Genomic DNA, 20,487 nt, shown 5'->3' on the forward strand with positions numbered 1-20,487 from the left:
CCACCAACGGGCAAAGGCGTTTGCTTGGGGATGAGGAAACATGGTTGGTCTCTCCTCCGCTAACAGGCGTTTTGCGGGGCCTGCTGGGGTACCGCGTACGTTTCATGACTTCGGCCGGCTCCACCCAAACCAGCCAGGCCCACAGTTTCACAATCCATTTGCCCTCCTGCACAAGAAGCGGAAACGGTGAACATTGTCGAACCAGATGAGCCACAACCGAGCCACAGCCAAAGCCGGCTGTGTGCGCGCGTGTCTGTGTGTGACCCAGCTGCCATTTTAAGCTTTTTCATGGCCGCGCACCGACCTTGCACACATGATGTTTGGGGCTTCACACACACACACACACACACACACACATTCTCGCTCTCTCTCTCTCTCTGTGACCCACGCGCACACACATAACGATTCTTGCTTCTGTTTTCCGCATGTAGGGAGCAGGTACAAGATTTGTCAGAAGATGTAGGAAGATGTACCCGATGATGACATCAAAAGGGATGCAATGTGCGTCGTGTGATGTAGGTCCTCTGTGACTTGTGGCGCGCGGCAGTGCGGGGCTTCGGCGCCCTGTTTTTTCTCACTCGCCCGGCCAGGTTAGCTAAGGAAAACCCTGCTCGCAGGATAGCGCTGTCGAGGGACGTAACTCACTCGCTCACTCAACTCAGTCACACACCCTTTCTTCTCGTTGCTAATGTGGTGAGCAACAACCACAACGCTGTGACGCATCGCTGGTTTGGCTGCAAGGTCAAGTTCCGTGGTATCGTGTTTTTTTTTGACACGCCAAACCAAAAAAAAAAAAAAAAAAAAAAAAAAAAAAACATGAAGAGAGCAAAGAAATCCAGCGAGCCAAGCCAGATCGACGACGCGACGTGTCGACTTTCTCTTTTGATCTCAAGCTTTCTCTGTCTGCCCCTTGTCTTGCGAAAACTCATTCTCTCCCAAAAAAAAATGAGAACCCTTGATATTTCCCTCTCTGCCATACTCAACTATCTGTCTTTCTTTTCTTGTTCAAACTCTCCCTCAAACTCTCTCTCAAACTCTCTCTCTCAAACCCTCTCTCTCTCAAACTCAAACTCTCTCAAACTCAAACTCTCTCAAACTCAAACTCTCTCTCTCTCTCAAACTCTCTTCTCAAACTCTCCTCTCAAACTCTCCACTCATCAGATTGATCGCCGGCAAACCACGTTTTTCCGCAGGATTCTTCACTCGAGCCTGTCCCCAAAACCTGAACGATAAACCCACACCAACATCACACGCAATACCCAGGAAGCTGAGGTCACGAGTGGGATTGATTTGATTTCCGCGGAGATGTGGGTCCGACACCATCCCAAACCCATCATTGGCCTGCTTTGCCGCTGTCAGCGCGCGCGCACGCGCTGCAAGGTCACACAAGCCATGCCGCCTTGCAACTCCCGCACGTGCAAATACACACACTGGGTCTGACAACAGATGGCACTCACACATACAAACAAGCACGCACGCCCTACTGAGCCACGGGTGCGCCCAACTTGTAACGGTAAATGTAGCGATCGGCATCGCCCTCGCCTGGCGCCGTCTATGTACTCGAGAAAAAAAAGAAAGAAAAAAAGGAAAACACACACACACACACACATACACACACACGCGCGCGTGTCAGTTGGTTGTCGAGATAAACCCGTCCTTCTTGAGATCGGGGTCAGAACCCACCTGAGCAATGGCGTTGGCCCAGAAGGTCATGCTGCGCATCTTCTTGCCCCACGATAGCCCCGTGGCGTGGTGCGCCTTGACATACTGCGCCAAGGCCGTCAACAGCTGCTTGTAACTTTGAGCCCAAGCTCGGTTTCCCCTGGGACCCACAAACCAGTCAGCGAGAGCGACATGGCCACCACATATACTACCGGGACAACTGGGCCCCACAATGTCAATCAGACGGGTTGGCTCGCCTTTCAGCGCATCACTCACTCATCAGGGCACTCCTTGGCGACACGGACGAGATAAAAGTCGGCCGCATCCCGCATCTCCGTCACAAAAGGCGCCGGTTTTGGCTCCTAGTAGCCCATCAACAAAGGTCAACCCCGCCACGCCCTCATCCTCTTTAGCCACGGCTCCCAAAAACACCACGCATCACGCCACGACCTACCACATTGATCCATGACATGGCCAAAATGCCCTCGCTCACAGCCTTCAGGTGAGATTTCTGGGCGCTGCCTCCCTTGGCATCCGCAAAGCCCTAAACATAGGCCGATGACCAAACCCGTTAGTAAGGCCAGGGCAGTACCGCTGTTCCGTTGGCTCGGTGTTGGCCCGACACTGCACCCCAGGGTGAACTTACTGCCACCTCTTGCACCGTCATTGTAATGGCCTCATACAGATCGGGCAGCACCTTGGGGCCCGGTTTTTGCGAGAAAGGAACAATGCCCAACAAGCGACGCTACGCAAAAAAAAACCCCCGTTTCATGGAGAAACTGAGAATCAAATCCAAACACCCAAGGCAAAGCACGGCGCAAGGAAGGACACACCAGCGCGACAAATGCTTGCGATACTAGCTGGCTATGCTCCTATACACACCAGCGATCGCGTGGTTAAGCCCTTGCAACCAAGAATCATGTCTTTGTCGCTGAGAAGCAGTAGGACGGAGGCTCGGTATGGTTATTCACCTTCACGTCGCCGCCAATCTGACCCGAAGCATCCATGTACGCCTTGAGCTCCCCCTGCAGCAAATCGTCAAAGGCGACGACCGCGGGGTGGTCGGCCTCGGGATCTCCCGACGCTGACAAGGTGCTTGGACGAGCCGCAGAAGCTGATGAGCCACCACCGTTTGAGGGTGATCCGCCTGTGGCACGTTCAATGCGCGCCGTAATCCGCTGAAGCTGCTCTGCAAGGTCCCCCGAAGCCCGGCCGCCTGCCAACCCCAATATTGTCATGCCGTTCTGCAAATGAGGTGCGAGCCATGGGAACCCCACGAACAGACGAGACACTCTAGACGCGACATATTGCAAAAACGCACCCTGGGCTGTCAGGCCAAGCACGCGTTCCAAGCGTGCCGTCACGGCAGCCAGACGTGGCAAGGCGTCAGCTAGCAATTTCAATGCCAACGGAATTACAGGGTCAGCATCACCAGGAACCCCGGGCCATTCCACACGAGCGTCAGCACTGCAGGTATCGTGTTGGCCCAAGCACAAACCCTCAATGCCATCGGCGGCTTCCTCCAGTTGCGTCACAATGCGAAGGAGGTCTGCTGCAAAGTCACCCGAGCCAGCTTGATCTACCTGCATCAGCATTCAGTCATTGCCAAAGAGCCAGTCACGTCAGTTACAAAAAAATAAAATGAAAGGTAGCATGTTTGTTCATTTCGTTTCGCTATTAACCAACCTGGATGCCATAGTGAGCCTTGCCGTAGTCACACACACGCTTCACAGCCTGACCGAGACGCTCTTGCAAGACACCTATGCGTACGTAAGAGGCACGACGAGTTTATGCAGACCCAAACAAGGAAAGATGTCAGAGTTTGCAACAATCAAGGCAACAACAACGCGCTCGAAGCACAAGTCGACACAAACGTCGGCCGAAACCATGGGATAAGGACCAACAATACATGAAAAGTGCAAGCACAGGACTGACCATCAACACTGGGCTGTGCCGGTGCAGGGGCGGCGGTCGGAGCAGCAGTTGGGGCCGGCCTGGGAGCCGCAACGGGCTTGGCAGCTGCGGCAGGTTTGGGAGCGGATGTGGTAGCCGGCTTGGCAGCAGGTGCGGCCTGGGTGCTTGTCGCGGTGCTACGGCGTTGGGTCTCGGGGGTACGCGGGGCCGCGGCAAAGTCTGCACGTATCACATCCGTGAGGTTGGTTTGCCTCATACATCCCGACTGAAAAAGTGGATCAATTCTGTGCCAGATGAGCCACGTACTAGTGCGATGCGACGTGGATTTGCGAACTTCCAGTTGCAGCGTGGGACGAGACGCCTTGACCATTGTCACAAACTATAGGGGGGTGGGATGAGAATTGAGTCAGGTTGACGGCGCACATGCATGCAAATGCTAAGACCCGCAGGAGAGGCCCAGACCTTGACTTGTGTCATGCCTGCTGTAGAATGACCATTGATGCTCAGGATCTGGTCACCGATGGCCAGTTCACCCTCGGCAGGCGACTGTGGGGTGATCTTGGACACCACCAACTATATAATATTGAAAAAAAAAAAAAATTAGGAAATTGGTGTGAGCCGAACAGCCAGGTTAGTTGCGAAGAAGAAAGGCTTGACCACATGCCACGAATAGACACTGGCCCAAAAAGGGGGGTTTCAGCACCATTGCACGTACCGCAGCTGGGTGGCCACCCGTCACATTGAAGCCAAAGCCACCGACGGCCGGCTTGGTCAGCTCGACATTTCTACAATGGTTATTGGCTTGATCAGCAATGATCTTGGAGCCATCGTGGCTGCTTGCGTGGCCGTCAAAGGACCACAAACAGCCAGCATCAATGAGCTAAGCACGTACCGTTGATCCGCCATGCTTGAAATGAAGCTTGGTCCCTAATGATAGACCAAACAGAAAAGCTGTGAGACCCACTGCCACATTTTACACAGAAAGGTTGAGCCTTTGCGTCCAACTGGATCCCCCCAAAATAAAGGAGCCTTCAAGAACGGCTTGATCAACAATGGCATGACGGTATCAGCAGGATTCAGAAGGCCCATGTTCACTGGCAATCCAGTAAACCAACACCATGATGGGACCAGCAATCGAAGCAGAGATACAGGAGCTGGCACGGATGCGCTGCCATTTATTCATTTTTACGCACTTGAAACGAAAAAATTGAAAAAATGAGAAAAAAAACTCGGGTCTGAAGAAAGTGTGTATATTGTCACAGTATAAAAGTAACCTTCACTGGTTTCGTAGAACGAACGAAATTCTTGATTTTTGGCGTTCTAGATGACAAATTTAACTTAAAAGAATGTCCTATGTTCCTCAATTTGCAGAATATAAGCAATCTCTAATCGTTTTATGTTAATAAATATTCATGTTTCTATTGCTAAAAACGTATTATCCAATGCAGATGACAAATATAATCATTCTGAAGATACCTCTCCATTTTTGTGGTATTTTTTTTCTTGTTTTTTTTTTTTTTTTTTTTCATTACAGTTAGGTCAGCATGTTGAAGTCTGTGCCTGCTCGCCCATCGACAAAGCTGGAGTCATTCATTAAGATAATCAGGGCGACGGTCCTGCGAGGCGTGCCTGCTTCTTGGACCCCCGCTTCTTGACGTCTCAATCTGATGATACGGATTGCAAAAGGCAAGATGCTCATTTGGCTGAGATTCAGCTTATGATTGGGATGTGTCGTGCCATCTCGAAGAACTTTGATCAAAGGTTTATATCATTTTCACAATTTCAATGACAGTATAATTTGCCTTGTTTCCAAACTTCAACATCAGTCGGGCCCGAGCTGCCTATGAAATACGGCACTCAGAGGCCGGGGCCGTGCTTGGAGAGGCTGGTCCGGTCGCAGGGTCTGTGTTGGTGGGTGATGCCGGCAGAGTGCGCTCAATGTCATCCGGGTCGACTTGGTCCGACTCTAGCAAAACAGCTGTCCGGGCAATCGTGTCCAAGCCACGAAAGAGCGCCGTCTTGACCGCTCTGAAGGAACAGATAGGCCGAGGACGGGAGGGAAGCCACGTGAGCGCGGGGCAAGAACGATGGAGGCAAGAGCCAAGACAATGATTGACTGACTGGGACAGGCTTGTGTGACGAGCCAATGATTGACGCGCCCTTTGAATAAGGGATGTTGGGTAACGCTCGCGCTCCCATTCACCGTCTACCCGGGGCATACCATTTGGGAAAAGAAGATTAGTGCTGAATCGCAAAGAATTAGAGAAAACGGACAGACGCCAGGCTCGAAGCAGCCCCGATGGTATAGTATGTGAAAATTGGCTGCACACACCTTCATGCACGTCAATCACAAGCAAGTGAAGGCACAGAATCCAATCTTGGCAGCCCAGCATGGAGCGCGCCAGATACCTATGCCCACATTCCCAGCAGTCGGCCCATGCGTGAGTGACCGGTTTAGGCTCCTTCGACTTTCAACGCCCCAAAACGCACGCACCGAACACGTTGGGTCTCATTGAGCATGTCGACCATGTCAACGGCGACGTCCCGGGTGGTCATGGCCGTGCCCAGTGCCGGAAAATCAGACAGCAAGTGGCTGAGCGCCACACCAAAGTCATCGACTCGGCAGTCACGGCTCGGGAGCCGGCTCACAATGCCGCGCAAATCCTGATCCAGACTCGCACACAATTGCACAGCCGTTACGAGTTGACCATGGGCCAGCAAGTACTTAGTCTGCGACATGATGGCGTCTTGAATGGCCTGGTGTTGGTGGGCATCGCCTGCGGGATCTTGCGTGGCCTGCGGCAATTGCAATAGCCCAGCAAAGGGAGCTCGGTGACACCCAAACCAAGAGCGCGGGCACGATCAACCCGAGGGAGAGTTGAAGATAGAGAGGCAGGCAGACAAGCAACGAAGATTTCCAAGGGCATCCCAAGCGAGAAGAAACAACACTCCACAAATGGGTGCACAGAAGTCTAAACACGCTCAAAGAATCAGAAAGAGAAAACGTACCATGAGAAAGCGAACAATGTCGCGTGACAATGCCCAGTTGCCGCGGCTCAAGGAGGCGCTGAGAAGTTGGTAAGAGTGATGGCGAGTCTGCTCGGCAGACACGCTGGCTTGCATAATCATGAGGTACGAGGCTGCCGTCACAAAGTCCTCTGCTTCAAGGCAGGCCTCAAAAATTGCCACGGGGCTGCCCGTGACGTCAAACAGAATGGACCACTTGGACATCTGTGCCATGCACAAGGGCGCGCCGTAAGACACTGACATCCCAAGCCGTTGGCTGCTTCTTTGTGCGAGTTGGTGCAGTCAAGGCGCCAAACTCACGTCGGTCTTGCGGGCACACTGGCCAACGATGCCCCGCCAAACGGGATACTGTTGCACAAAGGCTACCACGGCTGCTATCAGCGTCTTGCCATCTAAGAGCAGGCCAACATGTGGTGAGTCGTCTTCGCCGCGATCACATGGGAAAGCCAGAACTGGATTGAGCCCGCAATAAAAGCACGCACCGCCCAGGGGCCGTTCTGGATCATTTTCAATCACTTCGTGAAGCATGAGCTCCACCACGTGATTAAAGTACCCAAGCGACTGCAAGTCTTGTGCAATGAGATTGGCCGTGGCCAAAAATCCGCGCCGAAGCAGCTGCAAGTTCACCCAAACAAGGGACCGAGAAACGGAGCGTCATGTCGGTGCCAATGCCGAGGACAGGGGGCCTGTGAAACGTGCGCCGAGCAAAGACCCAGCACAAGGCAAACAACCAGTTTGCTTACGCTCAACAAGACGTGTTGCATAAAGAGTTGCGTGCGCCGTTTGAGCTGATGGCCCTCAAGGACCGTGTCGCTGTCAAGGTGGAGGGTGGTCTGGTCAACGGTCGCACCAACGGCCACCGCGTGGTTGAAGAGCAACGCCAGTGGGTAGATCATCGAAGGCATGGTCAGCATGAGCCGTTGGGCGTGTCGCTGATGCTCATTGACCGTCTTCATCCACACCTATGGGCGACACAGTCACCACCGTCAACCCCGGAGATGGATAGAGAATTGCCATGTGTTGGCAAGCACGTGTCCTGGGGCAATGTGGTGCAGAAGTCACAGCAAGAGAGCGGGTCCTCACCTTCAGGCCGGCGTTGCCACAGTTAAGCCACAGAGCAGAGGTAAGCATGTGATTAGCATGTGCATCAGGACGAGGCGCGAGCACGGCCTCGACATTTTGCGCGAGTAACACAAGGGGACCACGGCTCTGCACGTCCCAGGCCTCTTCAGCGTGAATCAGATCCAGTTGACAAGTGTAGAGATCGCCGTTGACTCGAAGCAAAAGAGTCTGAGTCGAGTCCTTAAGCGCAGACGCGGGCTCCTCGCCGAGGGTTTGAGCCGGGTCTTCGGCAGCGGTTTTTGCCTTGAGAGTTTCATCATCGGAAGGGTCGAGACTCGGGCCCAACATGACAGAGGCATGGGCATCGAGACGGACACCAGCTTCGAGTTGCAGATCGATGGCTCCGAGACGCTCAAGCCGATCCGACTCTGTGATTTGATAGAGCACCACGCGTTCGTTGGCCATCAGAGCGCAGACAAGATCTCCACTGACGTTCAGGCTTAAAACCGGCGCAGCCAGGTCAAGGCGAAACCCAATCTCTTGAATGCCTAGCTTGCGATCGAGAGGATAGACTTGCAGCTGCCATTGCACGCCAGCGGAATCTTCGCGTAGACGGGCCGGCACGATGAGCCGGGTCCCGTGCCAAGCGGGTGCCGTCATGCAACTGAAGGTGGCCTCTTGCGCTTCATTGCCAAAGAGCCGCCACTTGTTGCTGCTCAAAGCATAGACGGCAAAGCCTGGGTGGGTGTTTGCCGGCCAGGGGGAGTCAGGAATTGGGTGGTGGTGAGCAAAAACAATCGACGGGATTTGAGATGATCAGGGAAGAAGGTTGTTCTTGTCACGTGGGCCTTGTGGTTGCTCGATGGCACTTTGAGTGGGAGAAACAAGATACTGACCGGAGGTACCGGCCACGACCAGGTGCGAACTATCATCGGACAGCGTGGCAAATCGGAGAGGTGCGTTGCGGCCCGCATAGGCCTCGGCCACCTGCACAACAGAAGGACCAAAATGTGAGGGGTTTGCGCAGGTACCACAGAAAGCGTACAACCGTAGATTGAGCGGGAAAACCAAAAATAAAAAATAAAATAAAATAAAAATTTAAAAAAAATTAAAAAAAAAAGGCGCCCCCCCCCAAAAAAAGACGGATCAAGCAAATGCCAAGCTGTGGCTCCAAACACACCGTGATACGTCGCCAGGCGGCGCTACACAGCCGCTCGAGACTCTCGGTGGAGGTGAGATTTTGTTGGAGCTCGACGCTAATGTATACGGCAGAATGTCCCAGCAGCATTGCCTCGCTGGCGTGGGCCGCCGAGGCGGACTCGATGCTGGCAGAGCGACAGGTGCGGTGAGTCACGATGCGCAAGGGGACTCCATGCGCTTCGATGCCAGAGGCCGGTTCGAGCGAGGATTGCCAGCAGCGCAAAGCACTGCTGTAGGCGTTCCAGGTGATGAAGAGCGGGAGAAGGTGGTTAAAGGCCGGTAGCCGAATGGAGGCCAAATGAAGCCCATAGGTCGAAAAGAGCTCACAAGCCGCACCGGTAGCCACGCCCGCCAGCACGGCGAGGGCCGCTGCATCGTGGGTCCACTGCACGTCAAGACGGGCGGTGGCACTTTCGGGAAGGGCGGGCAAGAACTCATCAAGAACGAGGCGATAGAGGTGTTGCATGCCCTGGCTAGCACTGGCACCCAGCCGTGTGACATCAAGCGAGTGGCTACCGGGGCATACAAAGGCCACCAGGGATGCGTCTGGCGATACGGCAAACGCGCCACAACGCCCGGGCCGGATGCCTCGAGGGCCCGGGACACGCTGCGGGTGGTGGGTGGACGTGGGGTGAGCGATCGATTTCGTGCCCTTCATAGCAGGGTGATAGAAATCAGGGGCGGCGCGAGTGGGACAAACCGTGGTTGTCTTTTGCTCAAGATCAAGCTGGTACAGCACGGCACCGGCACTGGCATTTGTCAGAAGCGTGGACGCAGTGGAAACATAGACGGCTTTGCTGCAAACGGGGAAAGCAAGGGTGGTGAGTGGCTCAAGAGGTAGGTGCGGGTGCACTTTTCAAAAAAGGGGGAACGAGGCCCCAAGGGAGCCGCATCAGAGCCGAGGAATTTGCTGCTTTTGCTAGATGTAGCCGGCAGCAGGGGGACGCACCGAGAAGCATCGGGGACGGCATGGTCATTCGTCTGGGGGAGGGGGGAGGCCGGAACACCGGTGAAATTCCAGGCGTGTTGCAGGCGAATGTTGGCTAGCCATTGAATAAACTCTGCGTCCCCCTCCAGGGTGATGGCAATGACGTTGAGGGGCGTGGCAGCCAGTGCAAGGATTGGGGCTCGGCATTCGGCCACGATGGCAGCCTGAGTGGCTTCGTCAAAGGCGCAGTTGAGTTCAAAGCTGAGCAAGTCTTCGCTGTGGCCCGTTGAGGCCAAGTTGGAGGCTTGGGTTGTACTGAGTTGCCAACTGGGCTCTGGCTGGCGGGTGACGCGAAAAAAGAGTATTTTAAAGTGGGAGGTCGCGCAAGCCACTGATTGGCCGTCGGGATGCCAGACCAGGTGGGCAAAGGCTCCATGCTGCAAGGGGTAGCGGGCGACGGCTAGAAGAGCGGCAGCATTGGCATCCAGCAGGACCAGCTCGCGCTTGGTCAAAGCACACACCAGCCCGCCATCTGGAGCCAGTGCACAACCGATCATGGGACCGCTCAAGCCCAGGGCCTGAACACTGGGCAGACCGACGGGATAGTACATGGTGTGTTTGCGCCGGTCGGGATTGAGCGCAGATCACCAAGTTTCAACATTCAGGAGAATAAAGGGCCCTTGCCCCAGGATGGTGCAGGCAACGCCCAAGTTCAAGGAGGCAATCTTCAGCTCAGCCAGATCCAGGGCCGTGATGGTGCGATGCTGCACGAGCAGGCAAGTTGTGTCACGTCGGGCTCAAGTCGCTTGCAAGACTTCCAGTGCCCCACCTGCCTCGCGCGCCGCGACCATCGCCCACACCCAATGCCAAACAATGCACCTGAACCAAGATCACCCCTCCACCATGCCCCGTTCCGAGATCAACGGCGCCGCCCGTACCACCACCACCACCCGTCGCACGATGTCGTCTGCTCCGTCGTCTGTGTGTGTGTCGATGCGGCAAATCTTAAAAAACTTTTTTTTTTTTGAGCTTTTGGGCGTTCGTTCGGTTTCGAGGTGGAGTACCAAATGTAATGTCAGATCGAAGACAGATTGTTTAAAGTGTAGCATTGGTTGCATATTGAAAATGATGTATTTTAAAGAGGTTGTTTTAAATTATTGTTTCAGAGAATCAGAGACAGAAGTTGACGCGACGGTTAAAAATTAACCTTTTCTCTCTCATTTTGAATTATTTCGGACTTGTGTACCTGACGCTGCTGCTTGTGTTGCGGCGGGGTGCCGAGCTGTATTCTTTTTTTTTTTTTGCGCTGCCCTTCCCCTTCCCCTTCTCCTTCTCCTTCTCCTTCTCCGCTGGAAGACCAACGAGGCAAGACGCTGGAGTAGAGCTTGGGACCAGGCAGTGACAGTTTGCTTTTTCAAAGAACATTTATTTCTAGCCCCTTGGGCGAGCATTGCCTCTCGCCATCCTCGCCATGGCCGAGGTGATTGATCTGACCCTCGACGATGCCGTGGCCGAGGACCCCGAGATCTTGATTCTTGATGAGGACAATGAACAGTCGCTTACCCCGTCTTCGGGCTGGTGTGTGCTGCCGCGTGATTGATGCTTGGCCCTTTCTGTATCTTGCTTGGCCTCGGTTGACTCACCCTGATGTCTGAATGCTTCAGGGCCCAAAGAGGAGAACCGCCGACAAAGAGGCACCGAACTTCAAACGCACAGGGACCGGCCAACCAAGTCACGCCCCACCAGGCGCTGGCACCACCAGCAACTCCCGTGGCCGCTCCCCCCAAGCCTGTGCTTGGGGATTGCCCCATCTGTTACGACCAGTTTATGCCCGACCGCATCGACATTGCTGTTTGCTGTGGCAATGCTTTCTGTACCAAGGTCTGTCTGTTGCTCTGACTTGTTGCTCCACCAAACCCCGCCCAAGCTGTGCTACGCATGATGCGGCTGCGCTGCCCACATTACGAGTGTGCTCATCTCGCTTCCTTCTCTCCTTCTTTTCGTCTTTTCCCGTCGTCCTCCTTCCTCTTGGTGCCTCCTCTGGTTCAGTGTGCCAACAAGTTGAAGAAGCGCAAGGAATCATGCAGTTTATGTCGCAAGAAAAAGTTCAAGTCGATCAAGGTTCACGGACTTGAGCCCCGCTGAGCGACTTTGGTCTCTGGGTAGTACAAGCCTTGGACCGCTGCACATTGAATAACATATTGGCGTGCACGCCCCAGGAACACGAGTCTTGGATTAAATGGAGTGTGTATGTTTGTGTGCGTGCCTCTGCGTGTTTTGTGAGGCTGTTTGAGCACACCAGGCTGCCCCGGCTCTGTGTGTGTGTGTGTCACTGCGTGACCTTGACTCTCAAAACCATCAACGTTCAAGTGCATACCTATGATTCTTCCCTCACGTCGTCGCTGCTCTTTTCTATTGCTCTGCCCCTTTGACACATCTCACTCCATCATCCTCATTGCCGTACAATCCCGAGCTGTGCCGCTAAAAGCGACTTGTGCACAGCAAGTTGACCGCCGTCGCCACCATCCGAAAAAAAGAAAAAAAAAGCCGCTTCAAACCGCTTTGCCGGCTCGATTATAACATTCCCCCTGGTACATAAAGTCACAACAATTTTGTCTGACGTTTTCTTGCTGCTGCCACTTCTCCTCCAAACAGGATCAGCGGCGATCACACACCAACGTCGCGATACATGCGCAGCACCAGCTAAATCGCCACACACGCATGACATGTCAGATTGTCAGATCTTTTACTCGTTCTGCAGACCCACCTATCTTCATTTACTTGATCATTTTCGCCACGAACCCGCTCACCATCAGCCCGTACTACCCCTTGGCTTGACGCCGGTTTCGACAACAACTGGCATTACAGCTACATAAAGTGAGTCAACGCCCCCGCAGCATGCGCCAGCAGGTTCCGCGACTTGGCGCGCGAAACGCGAACGAACACATGAAAACGGCAGCGAGTCTTGACCGACGGATCAGCCCTCAACGCCACGGCCAGATGCAGAAGAGACCATGAGAACACGCCCTCCCCACTGCACTTTGCCTTCTCCACCCACTGGCTTCTCGTTCTTGGTCCTTCCCTTCTTTCTCTTTTTCTCGGTTGTGTGTTGTTGCGCAGTGAGCGAGCACACGCAGCGCTTCTCACATGACCCGACCCGCATGCTCGCTTCTCGTGGCAGCCGTTTGACGACGACGACGACGACGACAACGACGCTCTTTTCCCTGGTCTTGCTGACCCAGGCTGCACTGCGGTGGAAACGCGGATACTGCTGTCGGGCCATTCTGCCGCAGGCGCGGCAGTCGTGACCCCATTGCTCGTCTTTCCAAGGTTGGCTCCGAGCGAATTCAACTGTTCCTGGACTCTGTGTGTGTTCAGTTTGCTCCGCGCTGCATGCTCATTCTCACCACTACCGTGCCGCTGACCACATTGTATCCCAAACATACACGCTTTTCATACACGCTGGGACAGGCATCTTGTTTCTCGTGAACAACCTTGATCATGCTTGCCTTTAATCTGGGCACGACCGTGCTGCTGACGGCCTTCACCTCCTGGGCTGTGACCGTTTACTATCGTCACCTCCACCCTCATCTGGAATATTTCACAAGCCCCAAGGCGCGGCCCATCCTGCAAACCCTCTACGAAGTGCGTGAAAATTTTGGACAATGCACCTCAAGTCGCCCATGCGCCTGCCCTCGGAAGCCTGCTTTCTCGGACTCACCCCATGTCGCCCCTACTTGCTCCCGCTGCCGAATGCTGCTGCCCCACAGAGCTGCAACGCGATTCATGATTACGCCCCCACCCCGTTTCACTGGATTGACTTCCAGGGCACCCTCTCCACCGTCATTCCCTTCTTCTTCCGCTACACCTCCCTCTTTCCAGAGTGAGTTTTTGCTCAAGCACCGGCTCATCACGGNCCCACCTCATGTACATCGTGGGCCCGCTTGTTGCATGACTCATAGATATTATCGTGAGCTGCTGCCGATGGAAGACGGTGGCACCATTGGCCTGGATTGGGCTGTTCCCCTTGAAGAGGTGGCCAAAAGTGACCGCCCTATTGTGATTATCCAGCACGGCCTGGCAGGCTCCTCGACCTCCATGTACGTGGTGGCTGCCGTGCGCACGCTCCTGGCCACCAAGGACTACATTCCCGTCGCCATGAACGCGCGGGGTTGTGGCGGTGTTCGCCTGACCTCCAAGGCCGTCTTTACCGGAACACGAACCGAAGACTTTGAAGCCTGCCTGCTTTACATCCGTTCCAAGTACCCCAACCGTCGCCTTTACGCCGTCGGCTACAGCCTCGGAGGCGCCCTCACGGCCCGCTACCTCGGCCTGCGGGGCAAGCAAGCCGTCATTGATGCCGCCATCTGCATCAGTCCACCTTGGAACTACCATGTCAACACGCCTATTTTTGGTTTTTGGTCTCGCACCCATCTCGTCAAGGGTCTCAAGGACTACATCCGTGACAACCGCACTGAACTCGAGCGCTATGCTCCAGAGGTACGTCGCGTCTTTTGAAGCTGTGGACCTTGTCTTGCTTTCCAGCAGCTCTCCAGGGCTGAATTCCCCGCCCCTTCTCCTGTGGATATTGATTGTTTTTTCCTTTTATTTCTGATATTTTTTGGCTTATTATTTCATCGTAAACGCGTCTAGCCATTCCTCTCACTTCGACTTTTGCTTGTCAGCTGGACCTTAACAAGCTGTTAGCTGCACGTAACGTGCGCGAGTTTGACTCGCATGGCGTTGTGGCCCTCAAGGAGTTTGATACGGCTGATGAATATTACACAGAGGTATGTGTCAAGACATGCAGACTTTCTGCCCCTCACACGCTTCATGTCTCATGCCGAACCGTGTTTCTTTTTCTGGGCCAAACCTGCGCTCAAAATGAATTCAGGCATCGCCCATTCATCTGGCACACAACATTTACGTTCCCACCCTGGCCATCAACGCCATGGACGACCCCGTTTGTGCTGGCAAGGCCACACCCGATCCGGAGCAAATGGGACCGGGCCTTATCCTCGTTCGCACTCGCACTGGTCAGTCCCTTGTCTTTGACCTTGATGAGCCTGGGAATATGAATAAATTCTTGTTTGGTGCCCCTGTTTGCCACTTCCAATCGCTCATGGCATGCACCTGGCAGGTGGACACGTCGCTTTCGCCGAAGGTTTGGTCCCAGGCACAGAAAGCTGGATGGAGCGTTGCATCGTGGAATGGCTTGAGTCTTGCCAGCGCCACCTGTAACCGACGACCTGTCCACTTGGTTTGGTGTTGAAATTGTGTCCGTGTGCACTGTCGTTGTGATTGGGACTTGTTGTAGTTGCGAAACCATCCTGGACTGCTGCGCTGATCTGTTGGTTCGTGATGCGGCCTCTCCCCCACGGCGTGTGGCGGAATGGCCACCGATCCGTGTTTGACAATTTTTTTGCCCTTTGTAATTTTGTTTTGTGCAATTATGATGGACAATTATTCCCTTCTACTCACGCACCACCACCCAGCACCACGACCGCATGAGGCCTGAGCGCCATTACGCAGCGTCGTCGTGTGCGCGCTTACCCGGGGGATGTGCCCCCGTGCGCATACTCCAGCCAGTGTGATGCGTCGAGTTGAGGAGAGCTTGCACTCGCTCTGGCACCACACCTCCACCTTCCGCATTCAACACAATTCGCAAATCAGGCTGCACGACAGCCGTCAGCTCTTGCCCTGCAAGTAGAGCCATAACGGGGCACACCAACAGTCACCATGAGGGACCCACAGATATCGGTTGACCATGCATGAGAATTCGAATGTGCGACCACACGACCAGACCGACCTTGAAAGGAGAAGCGCACACCGCACTGGCTCGTCAGCTGCGTCACAGTCGCATCGGGGTCGGCCGTGGCCATGAGCTCCTTGACCACGAACGTTTGACGAAGAATGCCAAGCTTGGACTGCAGCTCAGCCAAGGTGGCATAGCAGCAGCCAAGCACTCGGGTCGATGGGAGGGCCAGGGGCTTGGCCGCATCCTCGGTGGCAGAAGGCACATTCTCCGGCTCACTTGCAACGACTTGCTGGTGATCCCACCCCTCGAGCGGTGCTGCTACGTCAAAGGGTCTATACAAATGCACGTCCCAAAAGCTTTTAATGTCTGCAGGGTGGCTCACGACGCCCGACGAAGCTTCATCATCTTCAGACCCCCAACAATCCCAAATCGTACCGATGAAGTCGTAGTTCAAAGCAGAAGGCCTCGCAAGTCTTGTCTTGACCATCAGAATCTACCGATACGTCCACACAAGCGGCAAGGGTTAGTGCAAGTGGCGGCATGGAGTGACACACACACACACACACACATATTGAAGGTGCAAGTGGCAGCAGGGTGTGACACACCTTTCCACTGAGCCGTAGGTCCGGGGCGCTCGGGGGTATTGGCCCGGAGCGCAACGGTGCCTGTCACTAGCGATGGGAGTTGTCCAGGCCATTCAACACCACTGGTGCTGATTCGGAGCTCATCAAGACGCGATTGCCACAGCGCCACGTGCGTTGCCATTTCTACCACGTTTGCAAAAAACGCGTTGAGGCTAAGGTCCGCTTCAGTGGCAACAAGCATACGATTCGGATCACGTTGCAGGGGAAAACATACTGTGCAAAGGGGTGGCATACAGGCCTTTTGCAAAAGAGGCGGCCTGTTTTGTCTCTGCGCCCAATTCCTGCAGCTGTGCAGCCATGGCGGCCCAGGCTGCAAACATGTCCACATGATTATCCTTTGGCACACCTGAATAAAGGCCATCCAGCAGCTGGATGTACTCATGAAGAAGTAGCTGGCGGCCTCGTTGGAGGTGAGCCAGCAAGAGCGGGTCCTGTATGTGCCAAAAAGGCGGTCATGAGCTTGATGGCTGTCCCCACATGTGGGGTATGAAATCAACATGGAGGGCACCCGGCACGCCCACCTGCTCCTCAATGAGGACGTTGCCCGTCTCTTCGTCACACACGTGATAGACCTTGAACTCGGTGACGTCCTTGGTCATGGCATGATACTTGAGCTGGTGCACAACGTCCAAGGCGGGTATCAGCAGATGTCCCAGGAAAGAGGCACGCCAGTCGGTAGCTGTCGATACGGCAGCACCATTTAACATACCTCATACATGTAGCGCGTGGTGGAGACGTAGGCGGTTGTGAGGTCATCCTCGGGCGTTAGCTGACAGGTCACTGAGTTGAGTTGCTTGCACACGGCTTCAAGCCATTCCACGTCGAGCGTGGCCTTTTTGGCGGGACGGGCCGCTTCAGGGTCGTGCCAGCCCGCCAAGAACTGTTTGACCCCTGCACATGGCGCCAGGACACAAAACCATCATGGGAGGGTCAGCAAAGAACGAAGAGGACCGTGGTTGGTAGTGCAGACTGCCCGCCACTTGCCTTTGGAAGCAGCCGCCTGCAGGTACTGCTGCAGCGTCTTGAGCTAAAGCACGCAGACAAGACAAGTGAGCTGAGCCATGGTTACAATTTTTCCCCAGCACTGGCGTCAGTGTGACTAGATCAGCCAACCGCCCGCCAACTACTTCTGACCCTGTTGCCCCTTGTTCTGGTGCGTCCTCCTGCATCCCACACCCAGCCCAAGGCCCGAGCTCTGCAACAAGGCGCACTCACATCGACCATCGTGTCCTGTTCCCCTGCACACTGCAGACGTTTTGAGCCCCTGAGAGAAAAACACCACACACACACACTTTCAAAAAAATTTAAAAAAAAAAAAAACTGTTCAACACAAAAAACTCAAAAAAACTCAAAAAAAAACTCATGAATTTTGAAAGATGCATCTGATCCGAGTTGATCCGAGTTGAAGGAGGATAACATTATACAGTCAAGAAGGCAAGAGAGTTTGGAATGCAAAGACTCTTGAGTGTTGGGGTTGGACGTCGTAGTAACAGGTAACGTGTAAATTAATGCAGAAAGGGCAAGGGCAGAGAGGCAGCTTAGACGACGCTGTACTTGGCTAACTGTTCCAGATCATCAGCTCGGGTGGGCGGGTGCTCAGTGAGGGTGGGGCCAGCAGGCACGGCCGCCGCTGGGTCTTTGCTTGCAGCTACTGGGGCAGCAGCAAAGGGCACTTTTTCCATGGTCGTGATGTACTGCGCAAGTGAGAGCTGCACGGTATCGGGAAAGTGATCCCAAGCCATTCCTATCGCAAGAGGCAGAAAAAAAAGGGGGGAAAAAAAGCAAGGTGGGCTTGGCGTACGCACAAAATGGACGTATGCATCGGTATGAAACGATGTACGCACGCGGATGTACAAAGACCGTGTCGAAGCGGCTGCGGTCAGCCCAGTATGCATTGTATTGCCGCCGGGCACGGCGCATGATCCTACATTTACAGCCGGACCCCATGATTTGGAAACTGTCCACAAACACGACATGCCGGACTGCTCGTGCACAACACCGCACACATACTTGTGTTGTGAAGGCCGTGCCTTCATGAGATGAATAATGCGACCAGGCAGGCAAAGCCGTCTGTAGATGAAGTATTGAGACAGATGCACACCATTATGGCTAGCGGTGAAAAGCCCAATCAAGGCGGTACAGCAATATAAGACATGTGCCCACGTACTGGACTTTGGAGAGGCGTTCTTTGGCCGAAAAGTCGACACCGGCTGCTTCGGCCGCCTCCCACCAATGTTCTTTGAGAGGCCATCGTCCAAAGCACTGCAAATCGCCATGACACCCCCCCCAAGCAGACGAGGCACATTATTGCGTGAGCACACGAAAATTCAAGCAAAAGCCGGCGTGGTCGAAAAGCAAAAAGCAACGCACTGCAGTGGCACGCCATTTGGTTGAGGAAGAGTATGTCAGAGCAAGATCAATCTGGTGTTTGAGGCGCAGCAGGGCAGGCGTGCCGAGACGCGCGACTAGGTCGTGTCCCACGGTCAGGCCAGTCACAAAACTTGCACAAGCCTCGGCCACCTCCTTCGAGAGCACAGGAGCAGGGCTGTAGGCATAACAATGCACCTCTAACATAACAACGTTTGCCAGGCATCAGACCAAATGAGAAGCGCGGCACCATGCGAGTCGCAGGCGCTAGTCGGGCAGCTCACACCAGCTGACGTACCTCCCAAATAGGGCATGTCATGATTCCGCAGCTGCACGGCCAACAGGGCCGACGCGGCAGCACCGAGAGAGTGACCGCAGATCAAAAGACTGGCACAGCCACAAAGAAAAAAGGTGAGCTTAACCAAGAGACCGATCAGAATGAGGATGGGAATGCCATCGGACCAACCTGTAGCCATGGAGCTCGGGTTTTGCACGCATCAACTCATCAAATAGACCAGAGTCAAACAGTCGACGCCGGACGTTGCAAGCCGACTCCCAAATACCGGCGTGGGTGTGAAACTCGCCAAATCCCTTGGCTGAGGCCTTGATTGTTTTGGCCAAGCCATCCGTCACGAGATCGCTGACGGAGAGCGAGCCCCGGAGAGAAAGCACGAGGCGGCGATTCTCGTGGTCGGCGCCAAGAATGAAGGGCAAAATGCCGACTTTGTTTTGCAAATCACCCGCCAAGACTGCGTCGTCGACCACATGCGTCTGTTCCCCGACATTCAACCAGAACGTGAGATCTAGACGATGGCAAGCAAAGCAGAAGGGGGGCCTGCAGGCCTGCGTGACACGGCTAGCGTGCAAAAGCATTTCGACGCACCCCGGCAAGATAGGCTGCAGTGTGGCAGTGGCAGCAGCACCAATCATTCTGAACACGTTGCATATTGCAGCAGCATTCGCGACTGCAACGGCCTGCCTCACGAGCATTCCAGTGCATCCACTCAGTCAGTTTGATGAGGACGGAAGCGCTGGAAAATGAATGGCCGGTCTACCTACCCAGCATGTGACCCAGCGCTCGCGGCCCTTCCAAATAGCAGAGAATGGGAAAGCCGAAAACACCCAGGGCAAAGGGGAGAATCTTTTGCATGTCACGAAGTGGTACGTCAGGATCATCGGGGTGCAGAAGAGGGCCCTCGGGAACGTAATCCCAGGGCCCGCTGTCATATCGCTGCAGCTGCTGCCGACCCAATTCGCTGTGCAGAGGACAGTGTGAGCCATCTTGAGCCGACAAGACGAGCAAAGCAAGCTCGAGGTTCTTACCGACGAAACTTTTGATACTCGAAAACAAGTCGAATGCCCGCAAACAAGTCCGAGGGAGTGTACATCTCGTCGTCAAACACCTGTAGCAACAACGTCCCATGCGGGATCAAGCGTGACGGGTGAGCAACGGCAAGGCATGACGCTCTTTTTCGGAACACGACAATGGGCTGGCAGGGCTGGCCGCACCGTGGTGAAGACCTGGGCCAGCTCTTGCCAAATCTCCTTTTCGGGAACATTTGCACAGCAGCAGAGGCCTTGTAGAAGCTATCAGCAGATGCAGGTAAATGGGCAGCCAACGTGCAGCGTCCATCAAGAACCCGCGTGAGGCGGGCATTGTTTCGCAAGCAACCACGCATGACATGATCAAGCAGCGGCCAGGCGCACCCGACTCCAGCATAGACCGCCACGAAGTAAATCGCCTGGGTTGCTCATAGATCCGTAGGAGTCGTTGTTGCGGGGATCGGAGGAGGGAGAATAGATGGCCGAGTCACGGCGCTGCGTCGAACAAGACATGGGGGGGGGGGGGGGGGGGGGGGTTTTTCTTAAATTCCCTTGAATTCCAAAAAAAACTTAAAAAAAACTCCCCCCCCTTTTAAATTTTA

The 20,487-nt window shown here is 54.4% G+C and overlaps 4 protein-coding genes across 4 annotated transcripts; 2 read left to right on the top strand and 2 right to left on the bottom strand.

Moving 5' to 3' along the window:
* Positions 1-59: 59 nt before the first annotated feature.
* MONBRDRAFT_32729 (uncharacterized protein) lies at positions 60-4,482 on the bottom strand (the record flags this gene model as incomplete). The annotated part of the gene is made up of 19 exons (XM_001746595.1): positions 60-166; positions 305-414; positions 671-734; positions 1,179-1,222; positions 1,485-1,552; positions 1,684-1,822; positions 1,939-2,024; positions 2,117-2,206; positions 2,309-2,407; positions 2,496-2,534; positions 2,634-2,746; positions 2,984-3,052; positions 3,161-3,245; positions 3,349-3,422; positions 3,598-3,795; positions 3,883-3,955; positions 4,039-4,149; positions 4,292-4,409; positions 4,469-4,482. The coding sequence occupies 19 exons, from the start codon at positions 4,480-4,482 to the stop codon at positions 60-62; spliced, it is 1,701 nt and encodes a 566-aa protein (XP_001746647.1).
* A 935-nt stretch (positions 4,483-5,417) lies between these two features.
* MONBRDRAFT_37379 (uncharacterized protein) lies at positions 5,418-10,839 on the bottom strand (the record flags this gene model as incomplete). The annotated part of the gene is made up of 10 exons (XM_001746596.1): positions 9,815-10,839; positions 8,846-9,662; positions 8,562-8,652; positions 7,687-8,402; positions 7,347-7,565; positions 7,086-7,218; positions 6,904-6,995; positions 6,586-6,807; positions 6,071-6,372; positions 5,418-5,604 (listed from the first exon to the last, which is right to left on the bottom strand). The coding sequence occupies exons 1-10, from the start codon at positions 10,402-10,404 to the stop codon at positions 5,418-5,420; spliced, it is 3,369 nt and encodes a 1,122-aa protein (XP_001746648.1). The 5' UTR covers positions 10,405-10,839.
* Positions 10,840-11,264: 425 nt separating this feature from the next.
* Positions 11,265-11,938, top strand: MONBRDRAFT_26099 (uncharacterized protein; the record flags this gene model as incomplete). Its single annotated transcript, XM_001746469.1, has 3 exons — positions 11,265-11,371; positions 11,458-11,674; positions 11,843-11,938. The coding sequence occupies 3 exons, from the start codon at positions 11,265-11,267 to the stop codon at positions 11,936-11,938; spliced, it is 420 nt and encodes a 139-aa protein (XP_001746521.1).
* Positions 11,939-13,458: 1,520 nt separating this feature from the next.
* Positions 13,459-15,813, top strand: MONBRDRAFT_37380 (uncharacterized protein; the record flags this gene model as incomplete). The annotated part of the gene is made up of 6 exons (XM_001746470.1): positions 13,459-13,676; positions 13,756-14,293; positions 14,479-14,583; positions 14,688-14,829; positions 14,934-15,493; positions 15,603-15,813. 5 exons carry the CDS (start codon positions 13,459-13,461, stop codon positions 15,032-15,034), a joined length of 1,104 nt encoding a protein of 367 aa, XP_001746522.1. The 3' UTR covers positions 15,035-15,493; positions 15,603-15,813.
* Between the last annotated feature and the right edge of the window lie 4,674 nt (positions 15,814-20,487).

This window comes from Monosiga brevicollis, genomic scaffold (assembly GCF_000002865.3).
Source record: "Monosiga brevicollis MX1 MONBRscaffold_13 genomic scaffold, whole genome shotgun sequence".
In the NCBI taxonomy this organism is placed as follows: domain Eukaryota; class Choanoflagellata; order Craspedida; family Salpingoecidae; genus Monosiga; species Monosiga brevicollis.